Source organism: Gymnoscopelus braueri (genome assembly GCF_963280865.1).
Source record: "Gymnoscopelus braueri genome assembly, chromosome: 6".
In the NCBI taxonomy this organism is placed as follows: domain Eukaryota; kingdom Metazoa; phylum Chordata; class Actinopteri; order Myctophiformes; family Myctophidae; genus Gymnoscopelus; species Gymnoscopelus braueri.
The window spans coordinates 49,619,206-49,640,709 of NC_137607.1; the positions used below are offsets into that span (position 1 = coordinate 49,619,206).

A 21,504-nucleotide genomic window follows, 5' to 3' on the forward strand; every position below is an offset into this window, starting at 1 on the left:
CACACGCACACGCACACGCACACACACGCCCCTCAGAATACAGCCTCCAGTCATTGTGGTATCATGAGCCCTGACATGAGGGGTGTGTGATGTCTGTGTTTTTCAGACCAAACACCCCGCCTTCTTAAGTCCTTGTTTTATTCCCCTCTACGCCCCTGTAGGCTGCAGAGCTTCTTTCAAGAAGAAGCAGGATAGCGGTGTAATCCTTAAAAGCTTGGCGGTAATGCTCTCATGATTCCTCAGATCCACTTTTTTTTAATCCTCACATACATGCAGAGCATTCATAAATCCAGCTTCGCCCCGACGAGACACTAAATCTGGTAATATTACGACCGTGAGCAAAAATAAAAAGACAAGATAAAAAAATAAGAGCCATGTTTACGTCTTTGGGTGGAGATGTATGGGGTGATGCGGATGAAAGGAGGATGGTAAACAGAAGCAACGAACAATTCCAAGAATTACTGTCCTTGGAGAGCCAGGGTGAAGCGCGGAATACATGAATGAAGGTATGAAAAATATCCCATGTGATTAAATGGCTAGACACAGAATGCGAACCAACACAGTTGCATGCGTGCAGCCACGCACGCACGCACGCACGCACACACACACACACACACACACACACACACACACACACGCAAAGAAGACTGAAGAAACTGTACACACAAATGTGCTTTAACTATTTTCTCGCATAAGCAAAAGTAGAAAACTAAGTCACATGCATATGTAAACATACACCCCAGGAGTGCACACACACACACCACACACACAGACAGACAGACAGACAGACAGACAGACAGACAGACAGACAGACAGACAGACAGACAGACAGACAGACAGACAGACAGACAGACAGACAGACAGACAGACAGACACACACACACACACACACACACACACACACACACACACACACACACACACACACACACACACACACACACACACACGGTCCCTGGACAACTGGAGGGGCGTCTGTACTGGTAAAAGCGGTATCATTGAGGAATGTGTCACCAGTTTGACATAGTGACACCAACACTGGCATGGGGATACTGTGATTCACTTTAAGCCTAATCTCATCGTATGACTCATTCCATTCCGAGGAGTTTAGCTTATTCTGTTTACCTCGTACTAGTCATAAACCAGTGGCGACAGCTTGAGAATGAGGTCATTATTTGTTCACAACACTTTGCAAGTACAGAAAGAAACGCAGCAACAGAGAGAGAGAGAGGTTCTAATATTTCTCCCAGGTAATCAAAGGGCATTTCATTTATATATGTTGTTGTTTGCCTTTTCACCACGTGATCTGTTTTAACCTTATGTTCATTTCAGAAAGTCCACAAACGACACATGTCAGTGAAAATTACAACAAGCATGGGTGGATATGGATCAAGCACTTTGTTATCAATGCCATCCAATCAGCTTACTTTAAATCTCTCACTTTTTTCAGATATTCACAGTAAAACCCTATAAAATCCATTCGTAACTCCAAGAGTGTACAAACTGGTTCCAACTTCCATATATTGTATATTTGTGTATATATTCACAAACTGCTACAGTACTTGATCATCCACTAAGCAGACGGCCAGGTGAAGATCCAACACTGAGTCAAACATCAGTGAGAACATGGTTATAATCTGTAACAATGACTGACTCCTCAGACACCCAAATACCCTCTGAGCAGCAGGGCCCATTCTGGTAGGGGACAGGGCTAAATACCACTGGGACCTGCTACTATTGACTAAACAAACTGGAGCTAATGGGAGGCCACAGTACCCTGCCCCATACAATGCGCACACACACACACACACACACACACACACACACACACACACACACACACACACACACACACACACACACACACACACACACACACACACACACACACACACACACACACGCTTTGCTACAACGCCTCCCTGGAGAGTGAGATATAATCAGAGAAATTGGTGGCAGCCCAGCGTGGTGTGACAGCCTGGTACTGAGCCAATAGGGAGAGGGCTAGCAGGTCAGGGCTCATCATCACCGCGTCCTGGCCAGGCTTGCATGCTTCTGGCTGCATGTGTGACCAGGGACAGAGGGAGATAGAGAGATAGGAAGGTACTTTACATCAGTGGTTCCCAAACAGTCGGTCGAGACCCATTTTTGGGTCGCGGACCCATTCTTATGGGTCACGAGTAAATATCCCTTTTTTTTTCGTTAACTAAATATGTTTTTGAATCATTATTATTTCAAAACATTTGTAAAAAGTCCAAATTAAAATACAAATTCTGAAATTGAAAAGGAATTTCAAACATCTCTCAAGAGAATTTCATATGATTTTCAAAAGATCAAAGAAATCCATAAATAAATAAAAAACCTTTTAAGAAGTAGTGAAAATAGCAGATCTACATCTACAAGCTCACAACACGTCGCATTAAATTTATCTTTTGTGTCTTGAGCAAAAAGTTTGGGAACCACTGCTATAGATGAATGGATGCAATCAGGACACACCGGAGAACTCCTGTATGTAAAAAAAAAAAAAAGTCCTGAACATTTTAAATTATTAAAATGTCTTGATAGATGCAGGTATATAGAAGTAATAAAGGGGTGTGGGGGGGGGGGGGTGATGGAGCAGCTGAGCAGCGCACAGTGAAAAGAGGATAATGGGATCGAGGAGAGGGAAGACAGGGAAGAACGATGACAAACAGAAGACGGGGGAGTGTCTTGGTAATGCCACAGAGAATTGTCACTAATTAAAAATATCTACATTCCTGCCTCTCAAAAAGCCAAAAGAAGGACTCATTGACGGAGGAGAAGGAGGGATGGGAGGGCAGGGAGTGGTTGGGATATCTCAGGGCGGGTGGCAGGCACGCTTCTATCCCCCTGAGAGGCCCACATCAAGAGGGTCAACGATACCCAGGAGAGCTTTTTGCGTTTTGGCTTGTCAATGGCAACCACTTCTGCCCTCAATACTCTCTCTCTCTGTAGTGTGTGTGTGTGTGTGTGTGTGTGTGTGTGTGTGTGTGTGTGTGTGTGTGTGTGTGTGTGTGTGTGTGTGTGTGTGTGTGTGTGTGTGTGTGTGTGTGTGTGTGTGTGTGTGTGTGTGTGTGTGCCCGCTCGCGCACGCGTGCACGGGTGTATTCATGTTTGTGGTGAAGAAGAACTTCATGTTTATCTATCAAACAGTGAAGTCATTTAACGAAAGAACAAAACAAAACAGAAAAATCCCATTTAGAATAAATTATTTGAAAACCCTATATATTATGAAGAGTGAACTCCCAGTCACAGAACTAACTACCGCAAACACCCACTAAACACCATTGTGTGGCCTCACAGCCATTCTGCTGTCTTACTCTCCATCTAGTGGTGAAAGGTTATAACTGCATTTATCACACACCCAGCATTTATTTGCCCAGTGGGTGAGGGGACCGACAAAAGGACGAGCGAGTGATAAGGGCTGATACGGCAGCAGCTGACAATCAGTGCATGCTAAAGTGACACGTCAAGAAACTCATGGGAAACCGGCGATGTTGCTGGGTCAATTTAGTGAGTCAACGTGGACAAGACCAAAGAGCTGATTGTGGACTATAGGAAACCATACAGAGAGCACCCCCCCATCTACATACAGTAGATGGTGTTGTAGTGGAAATCTGGTGGCTGAAAACGATCGCCATTTAAATATCCCGCCCTTGTTTCAGAGGCCTCGCCCCTCGAGTTTTGCGACACGATACGGCCAAGAAAGTCTGAAAGCCAATAAGAAAAAGCAAATACTCAAGACGTGGAAAGTTACCCCACCAGTCATATCCGCATCCTCACACACACATATTTGCATACACTGCGTTGTCTGTTTCCCGTACGGCATCCATTATTGAATATATAGCCTACCTGCCAATCATAACGTTATAGCGATGAATGAGGTCTCCCTTGCACAGTCCCCAGTTGGGTCCACGGCTCACAGGCTGCGTCGCAATAATATTATCGCAATATTGTGCACAACCCCACAGGCCAGAATAATGTCTGGCATGAGTCCCTCCCTCCCGCTGATCCAAGCAGTGAAGCCGCATTCAACCGTGGCCTGGCTGTTCATATTTTGGCACACTGTAATCTGGGCACACTGTGGACCTGACCTCCTGTCTTTTTGTAGGCTACTGTTCACCAGTGGGATTATCAGGTATTCCATGAGGAAATAATCTTTGTCAACTAGAACATGAATCACACCAAAATGCTTGTCATGATTGGAAATTTGCTGCTGTTTTGTAAAATGAAATTCCTCCCTCGCGCTCCTCCCTCAGATCTGAATGACTGTTAAAGTTCTTGTTTTACTGATTAACCCATTAAGGCCTGAGGTTCCGATTCTACAAAATGTCTTCTAAACAGTTTTTAGAAAAAACGTATGTTGCTATGTCAGTGGTTTTCAAACTTTTTCATGTCAAGGACCCCCAAAATGATATGTATTTGGCAGCGGACCCCCATCTGAAAATATGTTGTTCCAAGGACCCCCAGAAGCAAAGATTTGAGTTACAAATGTTCGGTTTAAAAATATATATATTCAAAGGTTTGCACAAGTTAGGTCCCAGGTCTTAATGGGTTAAGCATCTAACCTAATATGATATATTGTTTTTAATTCCTTGATTTTAAATGCTTGCATAGTGTCTATAACTTGCAGTTACGTCTGGCACTGGTCCTATGAAAAGCATTTCTCACAGTAGCTCATAAGCTAAATTAATATTTTCCAAATAAACAACGCTTGCGGACACAAAAAGATTACTGCATGGAGCTGCCAGAGATGGACGTGGTTCGCTTTAGGTCTGAACGGACATAGTGGATCCAGAGCAGACGTCCCCCTCGGAGTTTCACACCGCAGTCCATTTTTGTGTCTCTGTGCGTACCTGTCCATAAGAATTGTCTATACAATTGGACTATGACAGGCAAAAGTCTGCAGACAGTCTGCTGAACTTTGCCTCCATGTAATGCATGTGTCTGCTCCCTGTTTTATACACTATAACACTCTGTGGATGAACTTCACAAGAGCATGTGCCAAGGCTAAAGACTTCTGATAATATTAAACATGTTCGATTTTATTGGAATGTCAAGATGAGAAAAAGACTCACTTAAGACAGCTTGGACTGAGTTTTATGACCGCCTTAACAAATGGGAGTACGCCTTAACTGACGCATACAGTAATAAAATGGCAATGCCCTGGATGTTTTTTTAGTGATGATTCTTTTGTTTATTTCTATGATTTCAAAGCGGAATTGTTGTTCTAAATGTAGCATTATCGGTGGGAAATAGGGTGCATCACCTGAACGCATCGATAGTGAGTTCACTGTGCAATTTCGGATTTGAAGGTATCATACAGGAAATGTAGGAGGCGTACAGTACCAAGCAACATCACTGGGTTACAGGTAAGTGATGAATCGCCCAGTATTCTTAGCCCTCTGTAATGAACCCTGGGAGAAGACACAATACCTGTGTGCCTATACATATATAATACTGTTGAATGACTACAATGACTACATGTGAGACTCTTGTCATGTCATTCCCCATACACAGAAAAATACAGTTTTTTAACTCTGAGAGTATACAAATATATGGATCCATTTCAACACCCTCTGAATTACAAATGGATAAATTAACAATAAGGATTTGACTGTGTACCGTCTACTCTACCGTCTGTGTAGAAACAGTGGTCACAGTTTCACGCTGGGCACATTGAATTACTACTAAAGACATTGTAAGTCAAGCTGGATAAGAGCATCAGCTAAGCTCCTCATATTTGTGTTCCTTTATATACAGTATATGATATAATACTTTTTTGTGTGGCAATACTGTCTGTGCCTTCATTTGTAAGGATCGTTCTATTGTAGGCATGTCCTCTTACCTTGGCCAGCACAGATATGTATTGTTTGAGGGCCTTCAGTGTCTCTGCTTTGATGGTGGGTTGGGCAGCCAACTCCACACGCAGGGAGTAATGTAGGGTTGACTCCAGATCAGCCATATATACTCTAGACCTGGGGACACATGCATGAATGCACATGCAAACACGCACATACAAATAAGCAAACTTATTTCAAAGAGCTATGCAGTGATAAGCAAATAGAAATAATACTGAATGAATGAAGGAATTCATAAGCAGTAATGAGTACCATGTGAGAAGATGGCAGATAGTGAGACTTTAAACATGGAATTTCAGACACCTATTGCACTTCACCTGTTAAAAGGCCTCCACGGTTCTTCAGTGTTGTTAGTGAGCGAGTCTATGGCTACTGGCTTGGGCTTCCCCGACCGCACTACCCCTGGGAGCCTCTGGAGGGCGTAGGAGTAGAAGGTACGAGCCTCAATCTGACTGGGGGACAGAAAGAAGAGCAAACAGATATGACAGATTAACGGTAAATCAGTCGTCACTCGTCATGTGTTAAAACATAAACTGGCATGGAGCTCTGTTAGCAGTCGTATTCCAACTGGGGCACCAGAGGCTAAAAGCACTGAAGGTACAGGACAAAGGTTAGGTTAGTGCTTTGGATAAGAAGCTTCATCCAACTGGCACAGAGTGTGTGCACTGCAAACAATATGGAAACCATAGAAACAGTGTGTATCCAGTGAACATGTGTTCTGTGTGCACATACAGTATAATGTGCAGACATGAATATACAGTACAAACCCATGCATGCACGCACGCACGCGCACACGCACAGACACGCACACGCACACTCGCGCGCACACACACACACACACACACACACACCCAAGCACATGCACATTCGTGTATTTTGTGTTCAGTGGTGAGCAGATGGTGCCAGGCCTAGGTGGAAGAAAGAGATTGTGATCTCTGGCCATTTAGCCCTGCGAAAACCCTGGCAATGGAACAATAGACATCACTGTCCCCTCTTCCTCTTTCAACTCCCCCCCCCCCACACACGCACACACACACACACACACACACACACACACACACACACACACTCTCTCTCTCTCTCTCTCTCTCTCTCTCTCTCTCTCTCTCTCTCTCTCTCTCTCTCTCTCTCTCTCTCTCTCTCTCTCTCTCTCTCTCTCTCTCTCTCTCTCTCTCTCTCTCTCTCTCGCTCTCTTTTTGTCATACCCCTCTCACGTCCTCTCTCAGCCCCTCTGACTATACCCTTTGCTATGAAAGAGAGAGAGACAGAGCGAGAGAGACAGAGCAAGAGAGAGAGAGCGAGAGAGAGAGAGAGAGAGAGAGAGAGAGAGAGAGACAAAGAGAGAGACAGAGAGAGAGACAGAGAGAGAAAGAGTCATTAAACTCAAAAAGATGGTAATAAGGACGATTGATATCGCAGGCCCAAGTTCGTGTGCAAAAGCCAGGCACTCAATTACACCTGAATGCCTGGTGGGAGTGTACAGATGTGTGGGGGAGAGCCATTCATCCTGGGAGGCCCCCAGGGGCCCGAAGGCACGCGTCAGGGTGGGCAGGGTTGGACTGAAAATGTTCACCTGGGACATGCACACATTACATGCATGACGGATGTGAGACGCCTACATACAGGCACATACACACGCGTACACACATGCACGCACGTGAGCGTGCACGCACGCGCGCGCGCACACACACACACACACACACACACATACACACACACACACACACACACGCACGCACACACACACACACACACTCCTCTCTCTCTCTCTCTCTCTCTCTCTCTCTCTCTCTCTCTCTCCCAGGATCAATCAGACATTCAGCGATGATCACAGGCCATCTGTCGCCGTGTGCGGCTGGGGATTGTTTGGCAGGTGAAACCAGAAAAGTAATGCCATTGTTTTCATGCAAGAAATTAAAAAACCTCCGCTCTGTACACTGATGGAGATGATGGGGGTTGGAAGGGGTGAGCTGAGGGGGGTATAAATAAATAAATCAGCAATAAATCATTTCCTTTTTTGCATTTGTCAACTAAAAAGAGCCCTCTTTGCATGCCAAGTTATTGAAACGCGGCAAACAAAGCGGCATAAACGGCAGATGAATTTGCGGGGGTGAGGGCTGATCAGCGAGGCTTTATCATCATAAATAATGGGAGTGATCTAGAATCTCTGATCCCATTAAGAGGCCAGATGTTTAAAGATATCCTCATGAATGGGGTTTAGATAATCAACCTAAGACGAAGCTTTTCAAGCAGAGCTGTGGCACAGTTAAACAATGTGAACTGAAGAAGGATACAAACTCAATCACAATGCAACAACACTGACATGTTGGTATGCTGTTGAATCATCTATCTGCCATTATGTGGCTGACGTACTATCACGGTCATTCCATGCCTGATTTAACCCATTAAGACCCGGAACTTATCTGTGTAACCACTTAAACCATTATTTTATACTTTGGCTGGTTATACTTTGGCTGGTTATACTTAAACTATTTTTTACTTTGGCTATTCAAAAATAGGAGATATACAAGCTCATAGCGCGGCACCGAGTGCCGCGCTATGAGCTTGTAGATCTGCTATTTTTGAAAATTTGTGCAAATCTTTGAATATATATATATTTTTAAAGCAACATTCTTTTACTCAAATCTTTGCTTCTGGGGGTCCCTGGAACAAAATATGTTCAGATGGGGGTCCGCGGCCAAATACATGTAATTTTGGGGGTCCTTGACATGAAAAAGTTTGAGAACCACTGATATTATAGCAACATAAGTGTTTCAGAAAACTGTTAGGATTTAGAAGACATTTGTAGAATCGTATCTCAGGTCTTAATGGGTTAATCTTGGGTACGCGTCACGTTGTGCACCGAACATAGCTGATCCACAAGCTCACAACGGGCCACACTGCGACGCGTTGTGAGCTTGCAGATCGGCTAGTTTCAGCAGGCGACACTGGCACGCAACTAAGTATAAAATTGGGCTTATTGGTGCACCACTGACGCGATGAAGTCAGACGTTTAACCATCATAGTCACACACCATGTTAGATCCCATTGCTACTCACACTTTCAGCCTGGTGAAGTTCCCTCCAGGATAGTAGAGATAACACGACGGGAACTCGGTCACTCCAAGTTTGGTCACCAGACCCTCCTCAGTGCTCAGAACCCTTCGCACTGCAATGTTCTCATACTGTAAGAGGTCCAGTGTTACCTGGTAAAGGTATCGTACAAGGGCACACACACACACACACACACACACACACACACACACGCACACACACGCACACACACACGCAGTGACCAAAAATAAATTTCTTTCCACAGTGGTGTAAAGTAACTAAGCATTTACTCAAGTACCGGACTCAAGTACAATTAGTAACTAAGTACATTTACTCAATACTGTACTTAAGTACAATTTTTAGGTACTTTTACTTTACTGGAGTATTTCCTATTTTTTTATACTTTTACTCCACTACATCTCAGAGTCAAATATTGTACTTTTACTGCACTACAATTACTTTAGTTTCTAGTTAATTTGTAGATTTTGATTATTATTACAAAACAAAACAAAAATACATTAACCATTTCAACCTATTTAAACTTGAAAATATCTCTATCGCGACGCGACGCTTTTTATCAATTTCATGCATATGATAACCCGTGAAACAAGCCATTCTGCATAACTTAACCCTTTACTTACCAGATTTTTACTTGTAACAGAGTGTTTCTACATTGCAGTATTGATACTTTTACTTAAAGGGATATTTCACTTTCAAAAAAACTTTGGGTCATTTTATCTTCTACTCAGGCTTTTGTCAGCCCCCCAGACCGTTTTTAAGTTGCTTGATTCAGTATTTAGATATATGATATTCATTTTATCAGACACGCCCCCTTCCTATATAAACCCATTATAACTTCAAACTCCATTTTAACCATGTTAGATTTATCAAAAACACCCGTCCTTGGTTCTGGTGACTCACCCCGCCCTCCTAATACGCGAGGGGGCCGTGTTTTTTCGATAACTTTTTTCACTTATTTTATTTTATTTTTTTATTGTATTTAATTTTTTTTCATTTTCCAAAAATAATATTAAAAATAAATGAAAAACGTTAGCGAAAAAACACGGCCCCCTCGAGTATTAGGAGGGCGGGGTGAGTCACCAGAACCAAGGACGGGTGTTTTAGATGAATCTAACATGTTAAAAATGGAGTTTGAAGTTATAATGGGTTTGTATAGGAAGGGGGCGTGTCTGATAAAATTAATATCAAATATATAAATACTGAATCAAGCAACTTAAAAACGGTCTGGGGGGCTAACAAAAGCCTGAGTAGATGATAAAATGACCCAACGTTTTTTTGAAAGTGAAATATCCCTTTAAGTAAAAAAAAATGAGTAATTTTCCTACCACTGGTTTTTCACTACTGACCGGCTTATCATGTGGGCGCTATGCAATGCGAGATAATCATGTCTTTCAACATTTTTGTAAGTGTCTAGTCCTTCAGCTAACCAGAAAGAATTCACATTGTAGCCAAGGCTGGAATGCAGAGGCTGGAAGGTTGTAAAGTAATTCGTACCTCTCTGCCCACATAGGAACTAGACTCTTCAAAGATCAGAGCCAGGCGTTCCACAGTGTTTGTCTCAAAGAAGCTGTCGATCTCTGCTTGGCTGTGGAGTGAAGAGAAAAGAAACGCATCACACTGGGATGGAATGGCCTTGAAAATGAAATGAACTGAGGTTCAGGAGGAAGAACGCTACGCCATTGCTAGATGTTTGGATCCGTTGCCGATCCCGCAATTACTGATGTTGTCGATTTGTCAAAAAGTACTAAATCTATTCTTCTTTTTTTTTTGTAACTTATTTGTAATTACAAATACAAGAAAGACATATACACAGAAAAGTTAAAAGTTAAATAAAAATAAATAAAGTAAAGACAAACAAAAGAACATAAAAATTGTGTTGAGGTGGGCTAACATATTAATGAATTAGATTTCTTTTTTTTTATCAATCAATCAATGAGTTACATTTCCCATCAAACAATAAGAAGTCCATTTCTTCCAGTTCTTTGCATATTCTGCTCACAGCCTAAGAGAGAAGGTCAGATTCTCCATAGAGTCTATCTAGTTGACTACTGTAGTCCAATCTTCCTTGGTAGGTGGTGTGGCTGTAGCCATTTCCGAGTGATGGCTTTCTTACAAGCAACCAAAATGATTTTATACAGATAAGTCCTGGCTCATGAGTTCAACAGGTAGTTTTCCCAGATAAACTGTAACAAAAGAACATTCCATTTCTATTAAAAAAATAGCTCTGATTTCTTTGATAACCTCTTGCCAATAGCTGAATTAAAGGACAGTCCCAATTTTTTTTTTAATGATTTGCCATAATTTTACCACATTGCCTCCAACATTGACCATGTCTTTAACTGCCCTGTTGTAAACTTTTCGGTTTTGGGTAATAAAGTAACGTATTCTTCCAGGCGAATTCCCGCCAAGCCCTTGAGTTAGTAGTTCTTGTTTGACCTTCCCAAATACCATTCCAATCCTCCTCAGATATCTCCAGACCCGATTCCTTCTCCCACTTCTGTTTGACTTTTATAGTCCAATTGTAATCTGTTATATGTTTGTGATATGAGGTGTTTACTATCCTTATTTTTGTACGCATTCATAAATGAATTGATCAGATTGGGTTCTGTACCCTCTATCTGTTTAATTTCCTTATTGAAATACTCCCTGACCTGGAGATATCTGAAAAAGTAATTTTTCCTAAGATTATAGGCATCTGACATTTGACTAAAGGAAAGAAAATTCACAAAATCTATTCTAATCCATTTTAAAAACTTGGATTTGATTAAAGCTTTTCAGTAGAAAATGTTAAAGTCTAGATCTACAAGCTCATAGATCCGCTATTTAGTTTTTTTTACTTTTGAAGAATTTGGCTTATAATGACATCCAGAAAAATACGAATGCCAAGTTTAAAAAGAATGAAGGACCCAACCAGCCTCTGTTTTTCAGCCTAATGTATACCATTGATCAGTTCTCCAGCCAATTCTGTAATGATTGAAGAAACTATCTCAAGTAATACAACAAGTCTTGGACTATTCTATCACACCAGAGCGAGGTGGCTGCTAGCAGAAATGCAAGTGAGGAAATACATTGCAACTGTACTACAGAAACATCCTGTTTCTGCTACAGCAATTTCTTGTGTCTCACAATTCAATATAGTGTATCTTGATACTTGATATTCTGAAATGAATCATTTAGAACAGTCTCAAGAGTGCATATTAACCCCCGTTGACGTGATGTGATGTTTCCATATTTAAAAGAGGAAGAGAAACATGCATTCTAACTTAAAAGAAGCATTTTTTTTTGTTAGTTACAATCTACTTCCTGCTTCATTTTCTTCTGTTCAGCCATCACCATATAAACTAGTGTTTCTTCCATAGTATATGATTACAATACATACTCCGTTCATGTAAGCATTCTTTGTGAGTGTGTGTATGAGTGTATATTATGTTTATGTGTGCGGGTCCATTTGTACTGTACACTCTCTCAGAGTGAACCAACAGTGAGGATGTGACTGTGTTACCTAGTTGGCTCCAGTGGAGGGCAGGCCGGGGGCCAGGGCTCCTCATGAGTCTCCATCTTGTCTATGATGCTCTGACGGAGGCCTCTCACCTCACGAGAAAAGCCTGGGGGGGGGGTCAGAGGGGACCGTAAGAACAATACAGACGTATAATGGTCTGAGGCCTGCTTCTATGCAGTCATAGTACAAGCTGGAAATTTACAGACAGACAGACAGACAGACAGACAGACAGACAGACAGACAGACAGACAGACAGACCACTGCAATTGACTATATAAAATCCTTAATTTATACAAATGGATAAATTAACAATGGATTTTACTGTGTGTATATGCGGGCAAGTCCCACAATTACTGAATAGGGATGTAAAAATGCACAGTGAAGCATCGTTCTTAAGGTTGTGAATGGAGTGTTGGAATCAATAATGTGTACAGTTTTTTTTCTTTCTTTTTTTGCCAAAAGTAAATTGAATGAAATAAATAAATGGAGTAGTGAGAGGAATGGTGTATAATTATTTTGTCGATCAGTTCCTCCAGTCACATTTGTGAAAACAAATAATATCTATCTATCTATCTATCTATCTATCTATCTATCTATCTATCTATCTATCTATCTATCTATCTATCTATCTACAGTATCTATCTACAGTATCTATCTATCTATCTATCTATCTATCTATCTATCTATCTATCTATCTATCTATCTATCTATCTATCTATCTATCTATCTATCTACAGTATCTATCTATCTATCTATCTATCTATCTATCTATCTATCTATCTATCCAGACAGACAGACAGATACATAGATAGACAGACAGACAGATAAATGGTCAGATTGTGGCGAAATTACGAGATTTTGTGATGCATTGAATTGTTTCCTAAGGAATCATAATCAAATGGAGTTGTAGTGAGGGCAGAGATTCACACTCGTCCTTCTGTCTGTTAAGCATCTCTAACTCTCTACAGCTGTTACTGACTGCAGGCAGTCTGAAAAGAACTGGAGCAACACAGTTGTTGGACTGGATGAAACATTGGATAGAGGGATAAATGCTTGTGGATATATTTCAACAAGATTCTAAAGGAGCTGCACACGTACATCTCTTGCTGAGCCTCTCACCTGTGCATAATACACATCGCTCTCTTGGTGAAGTGACTTTCATTTGTACAGAAATGTGCTGAATTGTTGTGTATTTTATATGCATTTAGTTACTTAGTTTCCATGTGTAGGAGGTTGTAGAGGACAAATAGTATGAATGGCCATGACTCAGCCGGCTGCATATACAATACGCCCAGCTCAGGTTGCAAAGTAGGTGTTCAAAACAGAATTATAAAAGGGATTTATAGGCAATAAACCCAATAACAAATAAAGCACAACCAACAGTAAAAAAGAAAACCTAATCAAAAAAGAAAAGGACAAAAAGGGGGGGGACACGCTCTTTATTGAGAAATTAGTTAGAGTCAATAAAAAATATTAATTTGTTTAATTGCTTCCTTGTGTGAAGTATTACCTTTAAAAGCCAGTCCAGTAGAATCGCTCTTGGAGTATGCATTGAAGAACTATCAAGTTAGAAAAGTTAGAATTAAAGAGAGAGAGAGAGAGAGAGTGATAGAGTAAAAGAGGAAGAGAGAGTGGGAGAGAGGGGGATGGGTGGGGGAGAAAGGAAGGAAGTTTGAGACAGATTAGATCAGAAGGTTGGCTACCTTCTCACATAACCCAGAAAAAAGTCTTATTGTGTGTATTGGTAGGTAGGAGGGACAGGCCTCCTCTCTTCCCACCCTGACCCCCTTAAGTCCTTCTTTTAGTCCAAATCGACTGCAGCTGTAGCAGCTCCCTGGTGAATTCAAACTGAAGGAGCTCTTTCATCCGACAGAGAGGGAGAGCAGCCTGGGAGCGGAGAGAGTGAGCCGAGTCTTTACACACAGACTATTGCTGACTAATCACTATGCGCCGAAAGTTTAAAGACGAAGCTTTTCTGCCATGTTTGCTGCTGATCCAGCAAAAGGTGGTTCTCCGCTGAGAATATGGTTACTGCATCTATCTACCCTTATCCAATCTGCATTCCACTGTCATCCGCCATCACTTTCCATTCCTAGGAAGGATTGATCAAGGAGTGTTCAGTGTTTTATTAAACTTAGCCTATAGGGAAGAAAATACAGAATCGTACTCCATATCAGGCATAGTAAAAAAAAAACTACAGTCTCACTAAATTGGAAGAACTTTTGTTTACTACGAAATTCCATGCTTGTGTAATTCTGGTGGTGACACAAGTGACACTTTCCACCCTAGCCAATGAAAAGTATGCAGATCTCATGCCAACAGAATGTTTCCCAATGCCCTGTTACACAATGAGGCACACAGCTTGGACTGATTGGTAAGCTGTTTACAGGCGACAGTATTGTTGTCAGATTATTTTGACCACAAACTGAAAGGTTTTAGACATGTTAAAATTAGCCCTGGACCATATACCTGGTCTCACAAACGTGACGTGAGACCAGATATCCACTGGGATTTGGGTTATCATACCGTGATACAGTTTAAATATGGTCTGTTCCTGGACTTAAATGCTGCATTACAGTGATGTGATAATGAACACAGACTGTTTTGTCATAATTTCAGAACATGTTCTTGTGTAATATACCATATATAACATAAAATAAATATTGTCACATTACCGTTAACATAAGTTAAAGTCTCATAAGAACTAAAAACAAGTACACAGATGCAACATGTTTAGCCACCAATCACCATCATTCAACAATGTGACTGTTTAATGCTGACCTTTATAGTAGGGTACCCTCTGACGCCAAAGCTGGAGCAGATTCTTCTGTTTTCATCTATAGCACAGTCTATGGCTGCCAGGTCCACCGCAGGCTTCCACTCTAAGGACAAGAGAGGGAAAAGATCAGTATACTTTAACTTCTACTGTACAGCACTCAGTGGTGGAAAAAGTACTCAATTGCTTTACTTAAGTAAAAGTATCAATACTGCAATGTAGAAATACTCCGTTACAAGTAAAAGTCAGGAATTAAAAATGTACTTGAGTGAAAGTACAAAAGTATTGGCATCAAAATGTACTTAAAGTACCAAAAGTAAAAGTACTCATTATGCAGAATGTCCCATGTCAAGTTTTCAAATGTATAAAACTCCTTTGAAAATAGCAGATCTACAAGCTCACAATGCGTCGCATCGCGACGCATTGTGAGCTTGTAGATCGGCTATTTTCAAATGGCCGAACTGTATATAGGGCTGAAGTGGTTGTTAATGTATGTTTTGTAATAATAATCAAAATCTACAAAGTAACTAGTAACTAAAGTTTTCAAACAAATGTAGTATTTGGATCCGAGATGTAGTTGAGTAGAAGTAAAAGTATTAGAAATTGGAAATACTCAAGTAAAGTACAAATACCTCAAAATTAGTACAGTACTACTTAGTTACTTTCCACCACTGACAGCACTACATGGTTCCTTCCTTGCACAACATGCTCCAGTACCATGTGTTATGAGTATGACTAAGTGAACTGTCAATATAGCACCATGTCAATATATCAGACAAATGCATGTAATTTGGGGGCGCTGATGGCCTAGTGGTTAAGGCGCATACCACATATAGGCTCTAATGCAACCTGACAGCGAGTCACAGGTTCAATTTCCGAGCCCGACGACCTCTGCTGCGTGTCACTGCCTGTCTCTCTCTCCCTGTTTCTTGTCACTTTAAACTGTACTATCCAATAAAGGCAGAAAAGCCCAAAACATATCTTTTTTTTTAATGCATGTACTTTTATTGTACTTTCTTGCCTTGGTGAATAAAGAGATTATTATTATCTTGTTTCTCTGTCAGGGACGGTGCACCATTAAGATCTGTATTCATAACTTTAACAATGGAAATTGTTTATCATCTTTTGCACCGTTAACCGCAGGACTCTAACCCCATCAAGACCTGAAGCCGATTCTAAAAATGTTTTATGAAAAACCTATGTTTCTATATCAGTGGTTCTCAATCTTTTTCATGTCAAGGACCCCCAACATTATATGTATTTGGCCGCGGACCCCCATCTCAAAATATGTTGTTCCAGGGACCCCCCAGAAGCAAAGATTTGAGTTAAAAATTATTCGCTTTAAAGGAATATATATATTCAACAATGTGCACACATTTTCAAGATTTTTCAAAAAAAGTTGATCTACAAGCTCGTAGCGCAGCATTCGGTGCTGCACTATGAGCTGGTATGTCTGCTATTTTTGAATAGCCAAAGTGTAAAAGAATGCTTTTTAGCTCAAATTGTGCGTTCCAAGCGTTCCAGGTCTTAATGGGTTAAAAGTGTTTTGTTGCAAGGAGTTGTGACTAGTTGTCATTGGTGCAGTCTGGCCCTAAGTATAGCAATGTCAGTCCATCCAACATTTTGGTCCCAAACAGGATATCTTGGCCAGGGCCACCCTTAGGCCAAACTTCCCACTGTTGCACATGAAAATCGCAAAATCTAATGGGGGGATTGTCATAAAACTTGCTGAGCACATCCATGTTCCCCAGACGATGAACCCTACTCATTTTGGTGATCCTGTGCCATTCCTATGTAGTCTGGCATCACACTTAGGCCACAATTTCTACTTGCAACAAGATGTCTCGAAAATCTAATGAGCAGATTGCCATGAAACCTGTTTTTTTTTTAAAACTACTGGCTGGATTGCCATGGAATTAACTGTGTGAATGTACGAGTGGACTGTGGCTTTTAGACTCTTGTTAGATAAAAGAGTCATGAAAGTTGTCTATAATTGGTGTCACTTGTGGAGATAACACAAAGTCCTGGCCTTACTGAGACTACATTTTTATCAAACTTCCTCAAGACATCATCATGATTTGTTCATATTAATCCAACAGGTATGCAGCAAGTTGCATTTATCTCCATATTTCGGTATCTGTGCTACAGTAGTTCCAAGGCATGGACTGATTCAGGGTGCATAGAGAAATTTGACAGCAAGCCAAGAGACAGCTCTTTCCTCACTCTCATTTTGTTGTTCTCTCTCTCTCTCTCTCTCTCTCTCTCTCTCTCTCTCTCTCTCTCTCTTAGGGCCGAAATGCCCCATGACCATGTCAGGCCTTCTGCCAAAAATATAAAACTGTGGCCAGTTCTATCACCCTAATTATGAGAAATCCCATAGCTCTGTGATATTTCTCTTGGCTCGGCAGCAGCGGAAGCAATTTTCAAAAAGTACTCTCATGAGATCCCATGATAAGATGGCATGATGATACATAGTAGGGTATATGGGACAGAACAGAATGTGAACTACTAAATCAGATCATATGCCCCAATAAACAGACAGAGACTACAGCCCTGTAGAATGGAAGAGTCTAGCATGGGAGTCTGAGTGGAGCTGCTCTTATTGTTGACATGCATGCAGCAGATGCAGGAAACAGACATGCAGCCACAACAGTAATATTGCAAGTTCACTTTTAAAGTGGCAGGAATATTGATGACTTGTCACCTTGTAGGATGCTCTATCGTTTATGCATAACAATACTCATGCACATACCAATGCCACATATGCCAATAATAAGCTATACATAAGTTGAACATGAGATAGGCAACATAATAATAATAATATACAAGTAACTATGCATCGCATCAGGACACATTGTGAGCTTGTAGATCTGCTATTTTCAAATGGCCAAAATGCATATGGCTTGAAGTGGTTAGTGCATGTTTTGTAATAATAATCAAAATCTACAAAGTAACTAGTAACTCAAGTTTTCAAATAATTGTAGTGGAGTAAAAGTACTATATTTGCATGTGAGATGTAGAGTAGAAGTAGAGTAGAAGTAAAAGTACTGAAAATTGGAAATACTCCAGTAAAGTAAAAAATACCTCAAAACTCTACTTAAGTAGCCTACTGTGTACCTGAGTAAATGTACTTAGTTACTTTACACCACTCACCACTGCATATGCCTACTATATAAGCTATACATAAATTGAACATGAGATAGGCAACATAATAATCATATAGGTTTATGATAGTAATACAGGTATTACTAGGCTTCTTTATAGACATAAATGCACATGCCCAGTGAAATGAATGTAACTCTTAAGCTTGCATGCCAGGATGGATACACCTCATGGAAGGATTCATCATACCAACCTTTGATGTCTCTTGCCAGACTCTTATAAACGGGAGAGAACGCAACACAGTGGCCGCACCAGGAGGCGTAGAACTCCACCACTATAGCAGCTGTGTTATTGATCAACAGCTCAACGTTGTCCGGGGCTAACACCACGATCTGATCCGAGGCGGAGTACAGTCCGGCTGCGGCGGTGTTGTACGGAAGAATGAAACAAAGACACAGCAAACCCGTGGATATCAATAACTCTCTTGGAATTATATGAACGCTCCCCGTATTAATAAGCCGATCGGACGTGGCACGTCGGCCGCGGCGCCGCGCCATCTTCGACTCGCTGACAGACTTGTGTCCACGCACCAAGTTTCAGGCTCAGCCACTGTGTGTCAGAAAAGTGATAGAAACTTTTCTCTCTGTCTCTCTATGTCTCTCCGGCCAGCCTTCCAGCGCCCTCCCCCTGGCGGGCTTCATCAACTAGTAGTCAGCCTAGTTGATACTGTAACAGACACAGTCATCATCATGGGCAAATAAACTTTGCATTAGAGCCAGTGTAGTGTCCGACCGTAGGCATTGGCCCGCCTACTTTACGCTTTCAAACTAGCCATGGATCACACGACGGTCGTCTGTCACGACCGTCATGGATCAACTTCAACCTGGTGTTTGCATTTCTCAATTTTTGGCCCGTACATCTACATAAACAATCAGATTTCAAATTTAAAGTGCTTAAGCCATGACCACAAATGTTAGAATTATGTACGGGCCCTCAGAAGTACCCGTATGTTCCGTATTGTTCAATAAAAAAACATTTTAATCCGATTGATGGCCATTTTTTCGTAGAGGTGTAATATATCAAAGAGTGCAATACACCTCCCAACCGATAGGGTCACGTGGTTGAAAGCATTTGTCAAAAAAACTGAGAAAATGACCACCGATCAGATTAAAATGCTTTTTATTCAACAATACAGAAGATACGGGTACTTCTGTGAGCCCGTAAATAATTGTAACATCCGTGGCATAGGGTAAGCACTTTATATTTGAAATTTGAACGTTTATGTAGATGTACGGGTCATAAATAGAAAAAGTGCAAACACCAGGTTGAAGTTCATCCATGACTGTCATGATATGAGCTTTCAAACTAATGGGAGTGGGAGAGTCTATGCCTAATGTATCCTAATACGTTTAAATACTACATTTATGGAGGTTTATTCATATTTATTCATTTATTTGATTGACCAAATGGCATATTCCTGTTTTTTCTGTTATGAAACAAAGCTTGAAGTGTGGTTAATGTATGTTTTGTAATAATAATCAAAATCTACAAAGTAACTAGTAACTACAGTTTTCAAATAATTGTAGTGGAGTAAAAGTACAATATAAATATTTGCCTTTGAGATGTAGTGGAGTAGAAGTAAAAGTACTGAAAATTGGAAATACTCCAGTGAAGTAAAAAATACCTCAACATTTTAAGTACAGTACTTGAGTAAATGTACCTAGCTACTTTACATCACTGCCATTACTGGCTGCCCCAGCTACTACAGGGTCTGGCAATAAAGTGCGATTGAAAGGGGGAAAAAAGTCACTTGGAGGATTTTCCACATAATTGCCCATTACACCTCTTAAACTGCTCTGTTTATCTAATTTTATGAACTTGTGCATGTAATGTTGGTACTTGATGACATGATTTATATATCTTTTATTACAGGTTTTCACCATTGTTAACTCACAAAAAGCTAAAATTCTGCACAATTTGCACCCTTCACCTCATGTACCTAATCGCTCGACCCAATTTGGCACTACTTCACACTCGCTTATCGGCATTAGACTCTGACTTTCCTTCTTTACACACTGATGTCAGTTACACATCACCTTGTTGTCCAAACACTACACACAATGTTCAGTTGTTGCACACACTTCTCACGTAAAATCTCAAAGCATCAACCTACAACACACAAATATTAAAATCTCTAAACATTCAGGTCTGGTGAGCACCTATAGGGGCCTAAACACTGCCCATCACCTGGATGGCCTGCATGACCTGTTGGTACCACCTGACCACATAGATGACCCACAGCGGATCGATTACGTTGTCATCTGGGACAATGTGAGCTTCCACCGGGCTGCTCAAGTGCGTGAGTGGTTCCAGGACCACCCACATTTTTTCGCGTTCTATACCTTCCACCTTATTCTCCTTTCCTGAATCCCATCGAGGAGTTATTTTCAGCTTGGAGGTGGAAGGTATATGAACGGAACCCACAGAGCAGGGTCCCACTGCTCCAGGCCATGGAGGAGGCTTGTGGCGACATCAGTGTTGAGGCCTGTCAGGGCTTCATGCGCCACTCGAGGCGTTTCTTCCAACGCTGCTTGGACAGGGAGAACATTGCCTGTGATGTAGATGAGACCCTCTGGCCAGACAGGAACCGGAGGCGTGATGCCTAAGCCTAAATCATGTACCGAAATAAAACTTTTTTGGCTGCATATTTGTGCAGGCATGGCTCATTCTCCAGAGTCATTGTCATTCATATGGTGTGTTCCATTTCTATATGATTGTGTTTTCAATTTTGCACTTCAGTGTAAACTTTAAATGCTTGGTAGTGTGCAGCAAGTGCTTAGTTGTGTGTCAATGAATGGTATGTGTGTCATTTGAAAATGGCTGTGTGTACCAAATGAAAACACGAGTTCCATTTTGTGAACAGTTAAGTGATTTGATCGCAAAGAGTCATCTTGCGAAAGGAGTCTAGGGTTTAGCATTTTGTGTGAGGTTTTCAGTTTTGTGTGCAATTTTGAGAAAGCAGAACATTGTTTTGAGAAACGTGTGTTAACAATGGTGAAAAACTGTAAACAGCCTGCAGCTTTCCCCTTCCATTTAGCCTACCTTGAATAAATATTGACATTGTGTCATGGCCAAATAAAACACTCTCACGATCCTGTCTGATATTGTGTTTCC

The 21,504-nt window shown here is 41.2% G+C and overlaps 1 protein-coding gene across 1 annotated transcript in view; it reads right to left on the bottom strand.

The window, feature by feature from the left end:
- The window catches only part of qsox1 (quiescin Q6 sulfhydryl oxidase 1), a 40,877-nt gene extending 21,790 nt beyond the window's left edge, over positions 1–19,087 (bottom strand). Inside the window, exons 1-8 of the mRNA XM_080430683.1 lie at positions 18,584–19,087; positions 15,234–15,334; positions 13,963–14,011; positions 12,456–12,558; positions 10,448–10,538; positions 8,939–9,084; positions 6,197–6,331; positions 5,867–5,996 (exon numbers count right to left, since the gene is read on the bottom strand). Of these exons, the coding sequence (XP_080286809.1) occupies positions 5,867–5,996; positions 6,197–6,331; positions 8,939–9,084; positions 10,448–10,538; positions 12,456–12,558; positions 13,963–14,011; positions 15,234–15,334; positions 18,584–18,887 (1,059 nt within the window). The 5' untranslated portion in view covers positions 18,888–19,087. The remainder of the gene's footprint in view (positions 1–5,866; positions 5,997–6,196; positions 6,332–8,938; positions 9,085–10,447; positions 10,539–12,455; positions 12,559–13,962; positions 14,012–15,233; positions 15,335–18,583) is intronic.
- Positions 19,088–21,504: the final 2,417 nt, after the last annotated feature.